This window comes from Rattus norvegicus, chromosome 5 (assembly GCF_036323735.1).
Source record: "Rattus norvegicus strain BN/NHsdMcwi chromosome 5, GRCr8, whole genome shotgun sequence".
Taxonomy (NCBI): domain Eukaryota; kingdom Metazoa; phylum Chordata; class Mammalia; order Rodentia; family Muridae; genus Rattus; species Rattus norvegicus.
The window spans coordinates 81,786,167-81,805,717 of record NC_086023.1 but is presented as its reverse complement, the minus strand read 5'-3'; the positions used below and the strand labels follow the sequence as shown (position 1 = coordinate 81,805,717).

General features: G+C 51.7%; 2 protein-coding genes across 8 annotated transcripts in view; one reads left to right on the top strand and one right to left on the bottom strand.

Moving 5' to 3' along the window:
* The window catches only part of Akna (AT-hook transcription factor), a 47,009-nt gene extending 34,219 nt beyond the window's left edge, over positions 1 to 12,790 (top strand). For 4 of the 7 annotated variants that reach the window (XM_006238257.5, XM_063287937.1, XM_063287938.1 and 1 more), the window contains 11 exons: positions 451 to 670; positions 1,591 to 1,697; positions 2,413 to 2,621; positions 3,261 to 3,423; positions 5,678 to 5,854; positions 6,102 to 6,214; positions 6,637 to 6,783; positions 8,178 to 8,273; positions 8,952 to 9,068; positions 9,307 to 9,490; positions 11,654 to 12,790. In XM_006238257.5, the coding sequence (XP_006238319.1) occupies positions 451 to 670; positions 1,591 to 1,697; positions 2,413 to 2,621; positions 3,261 to 3,423; positions 5,678 to 5,854; positions 6,102 to 6,214; positions 6,637 to 6,783; positions 8,178 to 8,273; positions 8,952 to 9,068; positions 9,307 to 9,490; positions 11,654 to 11,894 (1,774 nt within the window). In that variant the 3' untranslated portion in view covers positions 11,895 to 12,790. Of the gene's footprint in view, positions 1 to 450; positions 671 to 1,590; positions 1,698 to 2,412; positions 2,622 to 3,260; positions 3,489 to 4,691; positions 5,636 to 5,677; positions 5,855 to 6,101; positions 6,215 to 6,636; positions 6,784 to 8,177; positions 8,274 to 8,951; positions 9,069 to 9,306; positions 9,491 to 11,653 lie in introns of those variants that run through there. The other 3 variants (NM_001108668.1, XR_005504479.2, XM_039110254.2) reach the window with 3 other exon arrangements.
* A 1,266-nt stretch (positions 12,791 to 14,056) lies between these two features.
* On the bottom strand, positions 14,057 to 17,209 carry Orm1 (orosomucoid 1). The gene is given in 6 exon segments (NM_053288.2): positions 14,057 to 14,250; positions 15,398 to 15,501; positions 15,632 to 15,736; positions 16,281 to 16,351; positions 16,560 to 16,702; positions 17,058 to 17,209. Coding segments are annotated over 6 exon segments (618 nt in total). The 5' UTR covers positions 17,175 to 17,209; the 3' UTR covers positions 14,057 to 14,172.
* Positions 17,210 to 19,551: the final 2,342 nt, after the last annotated feature.

Below are 19,551 nucleotides of genomic sequence, written 5' to 3'. Positions count from 1 at the left end.
TTCAAGTCCCATTTCAGGGGGATAAAAAGTATCCAACCTGTATAGTGTTTCTTGCATTATTTTCAAAGTTAGTTTCTATTTGTAACACAGTATTTCAGCCTTCCATTTATAATAACATTGTCTTCTGAGTCAGTGGAGTCTGTGCAACTAGCTAATGTAGGAATGGGGGTATGGGAGCCCTTAGACTCTGAGTCACATCCCTCAGGGTATTTCTGCTACCGTGTGCCGGGAGGTTATTTTGGCTTCCCACATTTCAGTTAGAAGAAGTACGAGGCTCAGAGATGGAAAGTGCTACCCAAGGTCATGCAGCTAGGTGATAGAGCCAGGACGCATCTACAGGGATGTGTGTCTGATGCCAGAGCTTGCCCCTGGACTGGTGCTGAGCCCCAAGTCTAGGTCACCTGGCTCACATGGGGGTTCAGAAACTCTGTTTCTTTCCTTCCCTGATAGGGAGGATAAGGAGCAGATGGTATCTATGAAGTCATCAAACTTCCAGCCATCCATGGCCAGAAATAGATACACGCCAGTCCTGGATACAGCTGGAGTGGCTCAAGGGGGCACCAAACCCATGCCATCACATCAGAGCAGTCTGACCAGCCTGGAAGAGAGCAGGCCCTCAGATCTCCTCCCTCGAAAAGCCCTGCTTCGGGCTGGTGGGCCCCACACTGAGGTGAGTGTGCTTGTGGGGTGGTCAGAAGGTTCTCCTGGTATCTGAGCTCTGTTCCTGGTCTTTACTCTCACTGGCTCTTTTCATGTGTGCCCCCTTCTTGCACGACACTGCTCCTGTTTCTGCAGCCATAAAGCCTGCCCATCAGTCAGCATTCGAGCCCAATGCCACCTGTCCTCTGCTAACATCCTCCCTCCAGAGCTGTGGCTTGTGCCCGTATGTCAGTGCATCAGAGCTGGGACCTGGTTTCTAACCGTACCATTGTACCTGCAAGTGGTAATTCTCGAATTGTTGCAGGGGTGAAAAGCCACAGACAAAATACCACTGAGGCTGTGTATTTTTGTGCATGCATGTGTGTGCACACGTACACAAACTGCACACAACGAACATGTCTATACCTGCATACACATGCACACCTATGCACACAATGCATGCCTACACACATGCAAATACACGTGTGCATGCATGTACAGTGAACATCGACAGAGTACTATAGTTCTGAGGAACTTATACTTGGCAGTCTCTGCATTAGACTTGAGAAAACTGAGGGGCGGGGCACCCTCATCTCTCACATGTTCCCTGAGTCCTGCTTTAAACTCATGTGCTGGCATGTGCATGGTGATGGTTACCCTAGGCATCTCTACAGCACACGGAACTGCCTGAAAAAAAATGCACTGGGTTAACGCTTTCTCCTTCTCCTCTTCCTACACCTTGCAGGCCTTAGCATCTCTCCCAAGAGCCCAGTCCTCAGGGCAGCCAGGCCTGCTCAGTGTCCGCTTGGGACAGAGTTGTATACTAGCTTGGTGTGGGGTCAGACAGCACTGGGGTCTTGGAGCCCCAGGAACATGAGGCCAGGATCTGGGAAGGGCTTCCCAGTGCACAGGAATACTTGTCTCAGATGTAAAGGCAGTGGTCTGTTCTAGGAGCCCTGGATGGTGTCTCCAGAGACAGACAGTGGCTTCGTGGGCTCAGAAACCAGCATTGTGTCACCCTTCACCCAGACCCCAGAGCACCAGATCTCCCACATCAGGTATGAGACATCTTGGAATCTGGGACATCTTGGAATGTAAATGTCTGTGGTAGCCCAGAACGGGGGCCAATGATCTCAGCATCTGTGCACCCTCACTTCAACCACAGTGATGGGTCCCATTCCTGTCATGCTGACAGAGAGCCTCAGAGAACAAAACTGACTTCCTGAATATCTCTCAGCCCATTTGCAACTATTGGGGGATGTTTTTTAACTAAGCAAGGGCAGGAGTGAATGGAGTGCAGAGTGCGCAGATGGAGCCATTAGGGAGGGTGGTGTGAGAAGACAGATGACTAGAGCATCAGGGTGGCTGGTGGAGACAGACCAGAAGGAACTCAAAAGAAAGCCGAGGGTGGGGAAGCTCTGCAGGAAAGGAACGTGGTGAGGTCACCAGGGTGACTGATGATCCTCAGGGTGAGCCACTGGTCACCTGGAAGCCCACTTAGCAACTCAGGTGTGCCCATGAGGAAAGGTCTGGAAATGTCAGGAATGGACAGAGCTTCTGTCCTTTCCTATACAGCTGACAGGCGCACTGTGATACACATGTGAGAACAAGGAAGCCCCAGATGAGGCTGTCCTTGGTCCTCAGATGTACTGAGATGCTGGAGATGTGCAGCCCTAAGGCTGAGAGTTCAAGCCTCAACACACGAGGGGCATGGGTACCATGTCTTAAGTCCTTTCTGCCTAACCTCAATGTCCCTCCTCCCCTGGCCTCCAGCACCCCAGGCCCATCAGCTCAACACCTCACTGTCTCTGCCCCTGGTGACGGGACCTCCCATCCCAAGGTTAAGGGACCCGTGGTTCCCAGAAGAGCCACTGAGGCTGGCATACCCAGAAGCCTAACCCAGCGGCATCACTCCAGCCTGAGCTCTCTCCGGAGAGGGGCACAGAGCTGCCACCTAGAGGAGACACCAGTGGCTAAGATAGGTAAGTGGGGAGTCTGGGTAGGCTGCTGCCTGGGGGAACCAAATGGAGCATCAGACAGACAGCCTTGACTACAGGATGTGAGGTAGCATGGAGGCTCACCACAGGGATTAAAGATTGGGATTACAGACAGGGAGACGGGAGAGACGCTTTCAGCTGGTGAAGCACCTTACAGGCATAAGGAACTGAGTTCGATTCCCAAGAACCTAGGTAAAAAGGCAAGCGACTACTATTTGTAATTCCAGTGCTGGGGAGGCAAAGATAGGTGGATTACAGGGGCACTCTGCTCAGCTAGTCCAGCCAAATCGGCAGCCCCAGGACGGTTAGAGAGCCTTCCTCAGAAAATCAAACAAAACAGCAAAAAAGAGGGACTGGGAAGAGAGTAATTGGTCAAGAGCTCTTACTGCTTTTGCAGAAGATCTGAGTTCTTAGCATCTCCATTAGGCTCTAAGAAGTGCCTATATCTCCGACCCCAGGACCCGGAAGGACATTCAGCAGCTCACACGCGTGCGCATGCGCACGGGCTCACACGCATGCGCACATTCATCTTCCCGCCTCTTCTTTGCACATCACCCCTCCCATTAGCTGAAGCTCCCAGGCTCATTTCCTGCTGCTCATGTTGGCTTTCCTCTGCCTCTCTAGCCGTTCCCAGGTCTGAGTTCAAGAGACAGAAGCAGATTTCCAAACAGCACCTTCCCAGTGGAACAACCAGCCCCGACTCTGCCCCAGCTCCCACAGCTGCCTCCATGCCGCATGGGTCAGCAGAGAGCACGGCCAACCTCCTCCTCACCAGGACAGAGCGCGAGTAAGTGGGCTGGAAAGTGGAGGAGGCTAAAGGCCATGGCAGTGCTCCTGACTTATACATTCAAGGTACCGGTGCCATAGCCCGACGTGTCTGGGTCTTGCTTCCTAGCTCAGTACTGCTTTATGGGACTTTGTGGTACTGAGGTCAGGAACTCTTATTTAGCTACTGGGAGATGATCAGCAGGTGCATCTTCCTGACTCTGAGACCTTCCCACCCCAGTACCCCTGCCCTGTAACATCTGCATTCCCGATCAATATCAAGCTAGGCATGGGGGCCATGCCCCTGTAATTCAATACCTGAGAGGCAGAGTTGGGAGGATTATGGGTTCTACACAGGCCTGGGCTAGACGGTGAAAGCCTGTCACCTCTCAGCAGCTTTCTGCTGAGGTCCTTCCTTGACTGAATAGAAGAAGCCCCTCTGCTAGGAGGGAGCACACTGGGATTGAGGCTACCCTGGCCAGTGTAGTCATGCCTGTTGCTGTGTGCACAGTTCTGACCAGCAGCTGTTGTTTCGTGTCATGGTCTGAACTGAATTTGTCTACTCCTGAGGTCTGTGGACCTCAGTGTAGTTGTGCATGTGTGCATGTGTGATAGAGAGAGAGAGACTAGCTTAGAGAATAATGCATGGCTATGTGAAGGCTCAGAAAGGGCCATGTCACTGTTGTGCTTTATAAGTTCCCTAGCTGTCACTGGGGTCAGTACAGAGGCCAAGGGGTAGAGGCCAAGGATGCCTTAACAGGGGAAAGGTGACCCTGGACTGAGGAAAGGAGGGGCATTATTAAAGAAAAACTGTTGTGTGGCTTGTTGCTGTGCTAGTGCACAGTGGGGATCAGTGGTCATTAAGCCTGGGGGTTTGTTGGGGAAGGTGGACCTGAAGGACTCTGACAATGGCTGTTTGGCTGATTGCCGGTTCTTGGGTGGGGTCAGGATAGAATTTGCAGAGAAAGATGAGCAGCAGTCCCTGAAACTAAAGTGTTAAGTCAGGAAGCCCAAGAGCCTGATCCATGCCATAGGACAGATGACACCCCAGGCTGTGTTCCAGTCCGAAGCTAGGAAGCCAAGCTGTGTCCCAGGATTAACCAGCTGCTGGGAGGTCTCCTCCTCCTGCAGCTACCATAGCTCCTGGCTCTGCCTTGGAAACCCCAGCAAGTATCTCCCTGGGGATCACCAAGGAGACCCATGCTCAGTACACACACAGCTTGCTTGGACATGACTAGAGTGAGGTCCCCAAGCTTCCCTGAGCGGTCACCACACAGGGTTTGTTTGTAGGGAGCACCAAGAGTCCAGGGATCCTGAGGGAAGTTCCCAGCCTGGGTACCTCACACAGAATGGCTGCAGAGCCCACCTCCACCCGAACGATGGTGCTGCCAAGCCCAGCCTCCAGTGGTGCTCCATACATGCGGTCTGTGTTGGGGTGTTGGTTGGTTTGTCCCCGGCAGTACTGGCAAACCCCATAGGGCTGAGAGCTATTGAGGCAGGGGCCTAGTAGGCCAGAACAGGCAACTTTACTCCCTTTGGGCAGGAGGTGGGACTGTGTCTAGAGGTCGCATGGGGGTCCAGCAGATAGCCTAGCTGACACCTTCATCTTCCATCCGGCTCAGTCCAGAGCACCCAGAAGCATGAAGGCTTTCCTTGTCCACCCTAGAACCCTCAGCTCTCTCCCTCCTGAAGCCTGAATTCAGGAATGTTCCCCAGCATCTGATATGTCTGGGGTTATGGGATGGGATTCTTATATTGCCTGCCTGTGGGTCAGGGCTGGGGAGGCAAAAGCAGGGCACAAGTGTCTTCTGCTGTCCATAACCACAAACTGTAGGAATATCTGCAGGGATAGGAGGGAGAGCCCTGCTTAGACAGTTACAGCTTCTGACGGAAGGTAGGGAAGGCAGGGCAGTCCTGACCCAGGCAGGATAGGATGGAAAGTCTTCAAATGTTTGTTTGTGTTGCTATGTAACCCAGGTTGGACTTAAACTTGTGGTAATCCTCCTGCCTCAGTTTCCAAACCAGATTCAGTGTTTTCTATTCCTAGTCACTGTATTGAGAGGCTGAGCCTGCATGCTAGGAGGGTCGCCCTCACAGGTAAGTTTACCCAGATGTGCTTGTGGAATATGAACTCAGAAAGGAGTCCAGGTGTGACTGGACTGGACAACCTGATCCTGTGACTGCAGACACAAGCCACCTCACCCAGGAAACGCTGGGGTCCCGATAGCTCTGTTAGTTGCTCAGATGTTCTTGTTTCTGTCTCTTCACCACTCCAGCCAGGCCATCAAGGATCTGCAGGCAGAGGTGTCACGGCTCCGCCTACAACTGGAAGACAGCCTGCACCGGCCACGCCCAGACAGCCCAGCTTGTGTGGCTCCTGCTTTCAACTGCTCCACCCAGACCCAGAAAAAGCTGGTGGATTCCTCACCCTCCTGGGGCTCCCGCTATGGCAGGTAGAAGCCCCACCCCCAGCACCTATCTCCGTTCCCTATGGAGTCTCTAGTCTCTGGCTCTCTGGACACACAGACTCAGATACCACACACACCCACCTCTCTCCAGCCCAGTGGTCATTGGTCCGTTCTTATGCTTTTCTTTACCTGTATTTAGTTTATGTGCAGAGGTGCATACATGCCAGGGTCATCTGTGGAGGCTGCCACCAAAACCTCATCCAGTGATGTCATCTCTCTTCTATGTCACTAGTAAATCCACAGAGAGGCTGTTTGGGGAGCCTAGTGGTGCAGAGCCAGCTGAGCCAATGGGAAGAAGGCAAGTCAGGTCCTCCTCGGTGCCTCGGGATGTACCCAGACTGTCAAGTAAGTGATGGGAGAGCCGAGACCAGGGCTGGTTTCTAGTCAGTGTGTTGGCTCTGTGGTCAGGGAACCTAGAGAAGCCTGGAGAGGGTCTTCAGTATGTACGTTCAGAGCTGCTGTTGCGCTCTGGGACAAAGCACATCTTTAGTCCTAGCCCCTTAGACTCTGCCGTTATGATTGATGGGGTCGAGGGCTTTGTATAGATGGCCACCAGCCTCCGTTGCAAATGGGATCTATGCTTTGCTGAAGACAGTGGAGCGGAGAGCGTAGGCTCGTCACCGGCAGAGCAGCGCTGTGGACTTTGTCCCTTGGTCAGATAAAGCGACAGCAAACCACATGGAAATAGCAGTGTCTACCTCTTGGGGTTGTCGCACAGGCGTGTGAGCCCCTCACCTGCCCCGTCTGAGGCTCCCTTTCCACCACAGGTTCTGAATCTGAATCGCCTGCCCCTCGGCTATCATCTGAGAAGAACAGAACATTTGAGGAGCATCCCCAGGCTGCCCAGTGGGGGACGAGACCACTGGGCAGCACGAAGCGGAGGGAAAGAGTCTCCTTCTGGGGTCAATACACAGGTGAGCTTGTGCACACTCAAACGCTCAACAGGGAGCACCGTGCTCAGCCCTCGGCTTATATTTACCTTGTTTATGTGCACGTGTATAAGCATGTTTGTGTGCATGGGCACATGGGTACATGCTGTGTGTGCATGCATGTCCTCATATGTCTGCTGTGTTTCCTGGTCACTCTCCACTTTATTTACTGAGGCAGTGTCTTCGCCCGGGTCTCTATTGCTGTGATGATACACCATGACCAAAAATCAAATTGGAGAGGAGAGGCTGTTCATCCCCCCAAAAGGAAGAATGGAAGGCAGTCAGGACAGGAATTCAAGCAGGGCAGGAACCTGGAGACAGGAGCTGATGCAGAGGCCATGGAGGAGTGCTGCTTACTGGCTTGCTTGCTCCTTATGGCTTGCTCAGCCTGCTTATAGAACCCAGGACCATGGCACCACTCACCATGGCCTGGGCCCTCTCCCATCAATCACTAATGAAGAAAATATGTCTTATAGTGTGATCTTAAGGAGCAATTTTCTCAGTTAAGTGTCCTTCCTCTCTGATGACTTTAGCCCATGTCAAGTTGACACAAAACCAATCATCCAGTACAGGCAAGATCTCTGACTGAACCCACATCTCACCAATTCAGGTAGTTCAGGTGGCTGTCTTGCCCTGGGTGTCTATCTCTCTCTCCGATCCCCTGCCTTCTGAGTGGTCGGATTACAGATGGTCGCTGTACCACCCACCTTTTATGTGCGTGCCAAGGATCCAAACTCTGGTCTTCACATGGGTGTTGTAAGCACCAGGTCATCTGTCCAGTTTAGCCCTTGGTTTTGGTTTTTGTTTTTATTAAGTAGCCCAAACTGGTTAGAGACTCAGAGCATATTCAGCTCTGTACAGTGGGATTTGAGGAGCTCAAGACCACGCTGCGACTAGCCAGATATCTCGTAGTGCTGAGAACTTTCTATTGGCTGCCAATACAGAGCTGTCCTTGCCACTGTCCTAGAAATTGGCCCTACGATGGCCCCTTTTCCAGCTGTTTAGAGCCCAAGGAGAGAATCTGCTGATCCCTCAACTGAGCCTGGGCAAGAAAGGGACAGTGATGACTCCTAACTCATGACGCCAGTCCTGACATTTCTGCCTCTGCTGGCTGTGCTAGTCGCTCCCACAGGGCAAGAACTGGGAGCTACTTCTAGAAGCAGAGATGCAACGAGGAACATGGAGAGGGCAGTAGTAAACAGGCATCTGTGTTCTTCTGTATATACGTGTGCACACGTGTGCAATGGGTGCATCTGTGGAGTGTGCGTTCACATGTACACAGGAGACAGGCAGAGAGCAACTAGTGAAACCACTGGGAGAGAAAAGAGACAATTAAACCGGTCCCAAGTCCACCCTGATCTTTCTGGATTCTTCTCCAGGCCAGGAGTACCACATTCTGTCCCCAAAGACCAACCTGAAGGACAGTGGCACAGCCTCCTGTCCCCACTGCCAGCCCATTAGGACCCAGGACACAGGTAAGAGACAGCATTTTGTTCAGCAGAGGCTTAAGGCTCTCCCTGCTGGGAGTTTTTATTAGAGCTGAACATGGACTGTGTTATGAGGGGAGAGTAACTTGCACAAGGGCACACAGCTCACAAGTGGTAGAACCAGTATTTGAACTCATATCTTCAAGCTCCAGAGGGTGTGCTGGCCAAGTTTGGCCTGGAAAGCAAGCGGACACATCTGATGCTCAGGCAGGGGTGACGCTGGATATCTACAGCAATGAGTACCATGATCCCCGCTGTGGACTGTTCCTTTGACCCCCCACTGACCCTGGCATCCCTGTTCTGGGCTCCCACGAACACACTGAGACCGTCTCAATGGCAAAATGGGCTTATCATCTAGAAGGCCTGGGCCTGAGATGAGACAACTTCCCTTGACAAAGTACTGCCTCGTGGAGCCTCTGTCTCCTCGGACGTAGAGGAGAGATAGGCAGAGTAGCTAACCCAGGGAGCTGCTAGGCACCGTGGGGTATACATAAATACATAAAGTCATTAGCTGCCAGCGTGTGATCAGTGCCTGCTCATACCATCATGGTTGCTGTCCACAGTGTCCTCCAGCAGACAGTCTGGGTGGTCTGCAGGGGACCCAGGTCTGATAATATAGATGTCAATCATCGTCGGCAGACGTCCCTCTTGTCTCTTCCCTTCCAGGCAATGCTGTCTCTAGAGAGCCACTGGGATCATCTGCTGCTGACACCCTCCGCTGTTCTCTGTGTGGTGGAGTCAAGCCCTCTGCAGAAGCAGATGGCCCCAGCCCAGCCCCCTCAGGTAGGAATGAGCGCTCAGCGTCTTCCTCCAGTCATGGGCTTGGCCAGACCTTAAGGATGCTGTAAGCTCGGCTCGAGCAAAATAAACGGAGCAGAGGAACGACATCCCAGAGGGATGCCCTGCCTGGGGTGGCCCCCTACTGCCCAATGGCCACAAGTGGAGGGGCGACTGGATGACCCACCGTGCTTGGCCGCCCATGTCCTTACACAATGTCTCTGTGTCCTTCCTTCCCTTACAGAGAAAAACACCCCCCAAAAACCTGCACCTTCCACCCCCAGCCTCAAGCGGAAGAAGAGGCAGACGGACTCGCCAGTGCGAATGCTCCCTGGACTCTGGTACCTGGCTGCTGCACCCCCAGCCCCAGCCCCACCAGCCTTGGCCTACATCTCGGCTCCCATTATGCCTTATCCACCACCCACTGTGTGAGTCTTCCCTCCCAGCTGCCCCATGCTCCCTGAGTTCCTGCAAAAATCAACACTCTTACATCATGTCAGGGGGCTGTGAGCCAGGGGCAGTGCCTTCCTCTAGTGTATCCATATGGGAAATGGAATACAAGCCTGACATTCATGAAGTCATTCAACAAACTTACGGGGAAGACTGCTGGATGTTTAGGGACCCAGTGGTAAACTAGACTAGCAAGAAGGCCCTGTCTCTGGAGTTACAAGTTGCCAAGGACCTAGAACCCTAAGCTATCTTTCTCTCCTAGTGAGTAAGCCTGTAATAAGATGTGCGTGTGCGTGTGCGCGTGTGCGTGTGCGCGTGTGTGTGTGTGTGTGCGTGTGTGTGTGCACGCGCATAAGTGTAGTTTCTATTTTTCCCCTTTCTTTTTATTAATTGACTCTCATTAGTGGAATGGTTTTGGATTTAGGAGAATTGAGTGTATACTACACAGTTCTCCCACACACTGTACCTCCCCTACAACCTATTCTGATGTCTGTGTTCATACGCAAACCTCTCTCTATGGGAAAATCAACTTGAATGCTTTAGTATTAACTGAAGCTTGCTGTTTTCCTCTAGCATCCTTGATTTAGACCTGATGCCCTTTCCATTCGGGGACACCATCCAGGATCCCCTACATTTCATTGGCAACTTGGGCTGCTCTTGGTGATGGCAACTGCTCCATATTGCCCCGTCTCTGTGACTTTGGCATGCAGTGGGCACCAGCTAGATGGATTTGGGCTTGAACACAACCTACCAAGAAGTGGAGAGTAGGCATGGCAGTCTGGTGACATTTCAGGGATGGCTATACAAGAATCCCCTCTCTTATGACTGCTGTGGCTGAGGCAGGGGACTGCTTCTTTAAGCCTCAGTTTCCCTTTCTGTTCAATGGGGGAGTGGCTCTGCTAGGTCCTGATGTGTGAGGGTTAAGTTAGACACTGTCAAGACCCCACTTGGATCTTTGTGGAGTCTGTCCTGTGACTCTGGGAAGTGTCATGACTGACTAAATGGAACCCTAGCCATCTCCCCAAACCCCTTTCTAGTTTTAACTGTTGCTAGCTACTTCAGCCTCAGTTTCCTGCACTGTAAAGTGGGTCTGTTGGGATGCAATGTTACCAATAGATAGTCTGCCTCTGTGGTTAACGGGGTGTTAGTTGTCTCTATGGCAACTGATGCCAGCAGGAAGGGAAACCAGGGCACCAGCAGGCATCAGGCCTGAGGTACATTTTCCTCTGCCTTCTTGCTTGAGTCTTGGTGGGTGCTTAGGGGCAGCTTTGCTTCATGTTCAGACCCTGACTCACATGGCATGGACATCTGGCATGGGTCTCCTGTCCTTGGGCAGGGGAGATTTGGTGCCATTTAGTAGCCCTATGGGAGCCTCAAGGCAAATTTTACAGTCTGCGCCTAAGGATGAGCTCACCAGGGTGTGGTGGTCCCACGGAAGGGACAGTTAAGTGACCAGCACTTGGAGAATGACTTTGGGCTAATCACTTTGGCTCTCTGGCCTGTTTCTTCTTCTGAGAAATGGATGCTTCAGGTATTGTTAGAACAAACCACACTTCAGGTTTTCCTGTCTGGACAGCAGGACTGAGCTTGCCCCATGGTTGAACTAGAAATTGCAGTGGTGCTATGCTGCCATCTGCTGGCTAGATGCAGCCCTGCAGCTCTCTGAGGCTCTGTAATCCAATGCTGTCTGTATCTGCCCAGGAAAGTTTGGAACTCAGAGACCAAGCTCTCAGATGAGCTGCAAGTATGGACGCCACAGGAGCCCAGGTTCTCCCTCAAGGAGGGAGTGTGAGGTGCTCTGCTACCTCCAGCAAGCTCAGTCGTTTGATTTAGAGCTCTCCATCAGCACCTGCCACTTGCAGATTAGAGAATGTTCCAGACACTGAACATTGCAGCCCCGTGTGCACACACAGGGTGGTCTGTAAGTGACCACTATGTCCGAGGACGGTGTGAACTAGTTGTGCCTACACCTGCTCCTGGGCAGGCACTCACACATATACTGTCCTTCATCCCGCCAGGTTTGTTTCTCCACCCAGGCGTTGGACAGGAGAGGAGACAGCAGGTTGTACAGTAGACATGGAACCCATAGCCAGCGGCTTTGCCTGACTCGCCATATCACATGCTCTTCCTTCTCTCCCCAGGTACTATGCAACCCCAGCACCTACCTCAGTCCACACAGCTTCCCCACAGCCTGCTCAGGGACCTCGGAGAACCCGGCACTCTGTGCAGCTGGGTCTGAATGACCTGGAGGAGCTGCAGGCTGCCCTCAGGGAGGCTGCACGGGCTGCTGAGAACGTCCGCTCCACCACCCGCCAGCTGAGCCACTCCCTGTCTGCAGACCTGCGCCATGCCCGTAGCCTGAGAGGCTCCTGCCTCTTCTGACTCCCTGCAGTCTCCGAGACCCAGTAGGCAGGCAGCCGCTGTTTCCCGGTCAACAGTCTCCTGGTACCACCGATGCCTGGAAGATGTCATGCCCTCCTCCCCAGGAGTGCCATCTGCCTGGTTCATGTGGCGTGTTTAAAGTGGAAAGACATTGGCCTGGTCAGGAGTGGATGAATGTCCAGGGGGTCAGCTCTGTCTAACAGGCAGGCATAGTAGCCATAGCTCCCTCTGTCCAGTCAGAGCCTCTGAGACTCTCCTCATTGTCCGCCTCCTGCCCATGTGCTTCTGCAGCTAATAATATGGCTCTTCCTGGACAGAATGTCCTTCACTGGGGAGCTAACTTGAGCTTGGACCCATCTCAGAAGGCCAGAGAGGACAAGAGAAGGTTGGGGTCTCTGAAACATTTTGGTCACTGCCTGTAGTAGCCACTCGGAGGCAGGCACTATCAGGAAGAACCAGTTAGGGACTTTGTTCGTAGTAACTAGTAGGCAGGGGTAGTACTTGGGGACCTGTAAATGTCTTGTGACAGGGGCCTCAGATGACACATGCCAAGCTCTTCTGTGGTTACAGTTTTTCCCGTGAGCCCACAGAGTACAGCAACTCATGTAGGGCCAGGACATACCCAGCAGCCTCAGACCTTCCCACTATATCTTTGGATTTTGTTAGCATCCACTAGAGGACCAAGCTACCTGCCAGGCCCTGACTTGAGACTGAGAGACCAGGCCAGCACCCCTTCCCCTGTCCCATAGCAGAGTGACCTCAACATTTCTGGGATGTGTGTGTTATCACAGATTGTTTATATATTTGAGGCATTTAAAAATCTATTTTTGTTATAAAAGCAAATGAAGGAAGATAAATAATGAACTTAAGAAGGGGAAAAGAAATCCCCAAAGCCACCCGTGTCTGTGCTGTGTATTGGGAGCCCATGGTCTCTAAAGATGAGGGTGCGGTTAGGGAAGTGGGTGTCCAGCCGAGGCCCCCCCAGGGTGCTCGCTGCATATCAGTCCAGAGTCTGCTCACCCCTCTGACATCGGTCTGTCATGTCTTTTCCTGTCCCTTGCCTGGAGAGACCAGAGAAGCAAAGACCTTCATGAATCCCCAGGCCAGAAATGGTGGGAGACAGTCAACAAGAGAGTGTCTGACAAAGCCCCAAGCCAGAGTCTCCTCCCAGAGCAGACAGCACCCTGGGCCTGTGGCCAGCTTAACCCTGGGCCTGCGTGTGGCAGCGATCCACTCTGTCCCCCGTGCATTGACAGACAGCGGGGCTGTGCAGAGCTCCATAAGAACTGCTTTCCCCCTTCTGTGACAAAATAGTTGACGAAAGCTATTGAAGTGGGGCTCATGGGTGAGGAGAGACACCTGCCATGTCATACTGTATCCAACTGGGACAGTCGTAAGCTTAGCAGACAGATGAACTGTGGGTGCTCAGCTAGTTTTCTCCTTTTGTTAATTGGGGGACCCAAGCCCAAGGGATGGCGCTGCCTACAGTCAAGGCAGGTGACTCTCTGTGGAAATGTCCTTACAGACACACACCGAGCACATCCCTTAGGTGACTGCCAATCAAGTCAAGTGTAAAGATTATCTCAGACCCTGTGTTTGCCACTGAGTGGACTGTGCCTCAGGACTTTGAACACAATTGTGAAATAGATGTCAACTGGCCTCTAGGGAAGCAGTGTCATCTCACGGTGTCCCACACGGACACCCTGAGTTCTCTTCCTGGGGATATCCAACCCCTCTAGCCTAGCCCTAAGTCTATGCCACCTTGCCTTGGCCTTTTATACCGTGACCATGCTAGCATCGACGTGCACCTTCCTGTCTCCCAACTCACCTCCCTTCCAGAGTTCCAATGGCACATCTGAAGTGAAGGCCCCTGTGACAGGAACGGCACACCTGGGCTCCCCACTCCCAGCTCACCGCTGCTTGGGTCTTCTACTTTGTCTTCACCAAATGTGCCCTCTAGGGTTTGGGGATTATAGCAAGAGCTATAATCAGGTTCTATCAGTTCCGTCTAGCCTGACTCAAATGCCCCTTCCAGGAAGCCCTCTCAGATTCCCTGGGTAGGGCTTATTGGACTTAGCTAAGTCTCCACTCATGGCAGTTCTCCTCTCCAGGAAGGGAGGGAGGAAGGAAAGAAGGGAGGGAGGGAACAAAGAAGTGATACTGATTGTTTAACCAAACCTTTATTATTGTGGAAAATAGAATCGAGGTGCACAGGAGTGGGGGTAGAGTGGGCATGGGGACAGTCCCCGGAGTTCAGAGAGCTGAGTTCATGCCTGGCCTAAGGATCCTTCTTGGTCTCCTTCTTAGTCTCCTTCTCCAGCTCCAGCTGCTGCTTCTGCTGCTCACTGCACTTATCCTAGAAGATACGAGGGAAGAGAGCAAAGTGACAAAGTGACGGAGCCAGGGGTGGTGGCACACATCTGGGTTGGAGTATACTGAAGCAGGAGGATTGCTATGAGTTGCAGGGTAACCTGGGCTGCAGGGTGAGATGCAAAAACAAAACAACAAACCTGGCATAGTAGGTAATCCTGAAGGACAGCTTGAATTCAATCCCCAGAGCCCATGAGAGAATGTCGGAAGAGGACACGCCCCACAGTTGTCCTCTGACATCTACACACGTCTTATGGCATGCTTGTGCATGGGCATGCCCACCCCCCCACACACACACACACTAGCAATGAATACATTTCTGGGGGTGGTTGACCTGAAAGGGCAGGATAGTGTCAGCCTTGAGAACCACTGGTCTCTAAGTTCCAGCTTATTATTCCAATGAATGGAAGAACAGAGTCCCCCAAGTGGAGGCGTTTTCTGAACAATTCTGCCTACAGGTACAGGGTGAATTTACTGACCCCACTGGCTAGGCAGGGAAGGCAGGTTGCAAAACAGCTCAATGGCAGTGTCTGTATGCAGACACCTTTCCCCTGGGAACCTGGGGGGCTGGTGATGTCAGGAAAGGCTCAGGTGCCCAGAGAATGGAGTCACAAAAGTATCAAGTGTGTCTCACACTAAGTGCAAGCTGATTGGTTGATCCTGTGGCCTCAGCTGGGGGTAAAGCCAAAGCTGATGGCCTTTCCCTCTGCACAAATTTAGACAGAACATCAAGATGACTTGGTGTGTGGGGCACCCCCCCCATCCCCAAGGCCATTGGGCTTGCTGGCACAGGGAGACTTTAGTCACAACTCTGGCTTGTATAGGAAGTGAAAATGAAAGGCAGGGAGAAACCTGGGACTCTGGCACCAGCTGTTCCCTCAATCACCCTTCCTGGTCTCGCCCCTGATCCTCCAGTCTTTCTAGTATCTCCTACTTAACCCCACCCACCTCAGGCTCACTGCCCATCTAAGATCTCTGTGAATCTCAGCTGTCACAGTAGGCACGGGTGTTCTCAACAGCAAGATACCCGCCTTGCTGTGCTGCCTTAACCAGGAGCTGACCCTCTCTGAGCCTCTAGGGACACTGAAAACGGGACCACTGCCAGGGTGGCATCATGCAGCCTCGTCGCTTACCTTTGTCCAGTCGACAAATACGATTTCTGATTCATCCATGCCCACATCTTTGACAGCCTGCTGGAATATTTTCCGCAGCTCTGGGGACAAGTCTGGCTTTTTAGCTGCAAGGGAGAAGGGGGTGGGGTGTGTTCTGGGTAAGGGTCCAGCAAATGGGAGACCAGATAGGGATGTGGGTGGGGGACCAAGGGTAAGGCCCAGCAGAACTGGGGTCCAGGGTTCTGAGGAGCCTACCATAGAAGGACAGCCCCCGGTTCTCATCTGTCAGGTTAAAGGCAAGCATGAAGGTCCCATGTTTCTTCAGCACTATCAAATGGGCAAAGATTTTCACTGCTCCTGCTGCGGAAGGAAGGGCTTTGTAAGACACTAGAATGGTGCCGTGGTCCCCATGGGCAAATGCCTGCGGCTCCCTGAGGATACCATGTGCTCAGTCCCTGTTGGGTGCCAGCCTAACTTCTCATTCTTTATAGATACTGAACGGCTGGAGCCTTGGAAAGGGCCCTTGGTGGTGGGGTGGTGGGGCACAGTTAAAACTTCCCCTTAAACATTAAAACATCCCCTTAGGGACGATTCAAAGCTAAGGAGAGGCTGATCTGGCCCACCAGTGTTTGGTTGCCTTCCTATGTGTTGTCCCTGGTGACATGGGAGGTGTGGCTGAAGTCACTGGCTTCCCATCCCATGGGTTCCCACGCTGAGCTCACAAAGGATCATAAAGAATGGTTAAAAGCGAGACTGGGCTGGGAGCTGGACACTGGTTTGAAATCTGCTTCTACTTACCAGCCTCAGAGTGACCTAACAGACTAAACTGCCCTGCTCTGCTTCCCCCTCAGGTCCTTGCAATGACCCCCCCTCCCCCCAGAAAGCTTCGAGTTCACACTCTCACCACACTTGGATAAGGTCCCATTCTCTCTCTGGACTCCTAGATGGGTGAAGTTATAGACACACTGGTCGTCTCTATAAAGCAAAGAGAAGTTGGGTAACAGAGAGAGAGGAGATCTGACCAGCACAGGGTGGAGAGTGGGCAAGAGGCAGGTAGACAAGAACAGCCCTCCCGATTCCTGAAGGCGGCTGGGGAGGCCAGGCAGGGGCAGTTTGTTCAGGTCTCTAGGCCCCAGGGATTGGAGGCCAGGGCTGGGGTGGGCTGGCTGCTGCAAGGACTCACGTGGTCTGAAACTCCCGAAGTTCAATTGTGTCGTTTATCAAGTTGGGGGTAAGGTAAAAATATTCCGTCTGTATCGTTTGAACTGCCTGCTTGAACACGGGGTCTCGGAAAGCTGCTCCCATGTAAAACCATTTGTCTGAGAGCTAGGAAGAAAGAAGCAGGCACGCAGATGAACAGGGTTTGGAGTATGGAGCTTGGCAGTTAGCAACAATGAGGGGCAGGTGAGTGATGGCGTTTGAGCCATACATGGGAAGACTGAAGTTTCAGGCCAGGATCCCATGGACAACTCAGAAGTCAACCATCCTATGACTCTGTCCCCTGCCGAGAGACCTCAGAGTGATGCTTCTGGGTTTGGAGGCAGGGGGATGCCACAACAATCCCCAGGAGAGGGAAGGGCAGCACCGGGAGCCCAGAGAGGAACACAGACAGGGAAAGGAAAGCCCAGAGGGAAAAAAGGCACCTACAATGGTCAGGTCCATGCCCCAGGCAGGCACTCACCCATTTCAGGGTCTCATTGGTAATAGGTATGCCTAGGGTGATGTTGGCAGGTTCTGGGTTCTGAGCTTCCAACAAGGGCAGGAGGCTCAAAACGACAAGAACCATGTGCAGCGCCATGCCGAAGACACTCAGAGGCACCGGCCCAGGAAGAGCTAACTGGTGGCTGGAGAGTGCAGTGACTTTTATAACAAGGTGTGGGAAGGGCATGGGCGTGCAGCCAGGGGCTGCAGAGCTGTGGCACAATCTCACCAGCACTTGGGAAATGTCTTGCACAAAATGTTCCCTCAAGCCAGCTTTGGGCTGGGCTGTTCCCACAGCCAGCCAGCCCTGACACAGGCTCCTGCCCTATAAGCTGCTTGAAAACCAGAGTGGCTGATTCATGGCCAAGATGGGTACAAGGCTAGCCTGATGAAACTTGACATGGTACCAGTCAGAGATTGTAATATAGGTCTCATCTGCCTCCTAGCCCTGGGAGGGCTGCCTAGCAGGAGTAAGATCTACACATAAATCAACCCCTGAGGGAGTTATGAAGAGGTCCCAGGTCAGGGTTGTTAGTAAACTTAGAAGACACTGAGGGGCTCAAGTTGAGGGCCAAGAACAAAGATGGTTTAGTTTCTAAGTGAGTGTGATGCTCCTTGGGACCCCTACCCAGCCCTGAAACCAGTCAAATGCCCAGCAAAGAGGGGTGAATCTGAGTTGAGCAAACCTCCCAGTATTTACAGCAGGAAAGAATCCGACAAGATAATGTGTGCCCAATCCAGGATCTGTGTCCAGCATATCTGGTTCTAATTCCTCCCTGATAACAGTCTGGTCTATGTCCACATGAATGAACACTCTCGGGAAGTATTGTTATGGGCAGGCATGGTGACTCCCACTGAGGAATGGAGCCATTGCTGGGAGCTCAAGCTCAGCCTGGGGATTACACGGCGAGCTGTTTCAAAACTTCAAGAGCAGCAAAAGTATTAGGACACGCTCAGTTTTGTGATCTTTCAATTTACTGTGTCCTCCACAAATTTTCATATTTCAGTATAGTCAGAGTTATGTTTTTAATGATACATAACTTGTCATTCACTTACTATATTCTCATTTCATGAGAACCTTTCTTTAAACCCGTGGCATTTTGTGTTGTATTTTTCCCCCTCGTGGTAAGTGTCAGAGCAACATATCACCTTTTAAAATTACACTATCATCCAACAGAAAACAAAACAAAACGTGAGTCATCACCAGTGTCATGTGTGTAAATGATTCTAGTGGCATTATTCCAAGTAGCCCCTAACTTTAGTTTAGAGTCTGTTTAGTGCACCACACCGAGAAAATGAGAAATGGATTGTGACATTCCATGCAAGAACGGTGTTGCTTAGCAACAGAGAGACATGAGCTACTGATAGATTTGACAATACAAATGAGGCTCAATGACATAATTGCCAGCAGAGAGCCCAAAGGTGGGATTGTATGACCCTGGTTATAGGACATTCTAGAATAGTCCAGACTGATCTGTAATGATATTAATCAAGTAGGTGACAGTGAACACCTAGGGCAAAAGAAAGGGGCCACAGATGGTCCTGTAAGCAACCAACAGTGGAGTATGCTGTTCATGGCCTAGGAGTACTGGCTGAGCTGGAGACCCAAAACGTGTTTGCTGTATTTATTCAGACTTAAGAAAGTTTATCTCCTCTCATAGGAGTCCAAAAGCACCAATGATACGTTCTGTCCCAATTTAGCAATGCACCAGAAATCATAATCTCTCTGTGCCTCTCTGTCTCTGTTCTCTCGATGTATACACACTTGCACACATGCACACACACGATGCACACACACACTTGCACACTTGCACACATGATGCACACACTTGCACACATGCACACACTTGCACATTTGCACACATGATGCACACATACACACACACACTCAAACACACTGGCATTTGTTAGACAATATTTAAGTCCGTGTATCTTTGGAAGCCTGGTTTTGATAACAAAGTGTGTAGTCTAATCTCTCAGCAATGCCGCAGGTGAGTGATTCTCTACATCTGAGCCTCGTGCTCAAGATCTGACAACCAAAGGAGACAAGTGTGGTTCAGAGCATGGAGAGGCCCTCTCTAGAGGGGAGAGAGGGCGAGTGGGTTACACTCTAGTTCCTCCTACTTTGCATAAACACAATGGAGTGTTTCATCATGGGCTCTTGCTTCAGGTAGTGACAAAAGTCCATCTTCTAACAAAGTAGGCTGTGGAAATATTCCAGTGCTGGGGCCAGGCATCTGTGCTGAGAGCCAGCTAGACCATGGCTGTCACACACTCAAGCTGAGGACACACAAAGGAGGTCCTAGACACTGACAACCAAAGCCTGAATGTTAGCCTTGTAAATAATTTCTAGTTGTACAAAAATTACAAACAAGTTATGATTCATGAAATTAATCCTCCAAACGTGTACTTTAATTTTTGTTTGTTTTCATTCGTTCAGTCACTTTACATACTGATCACAGCTTCCCCTCCCT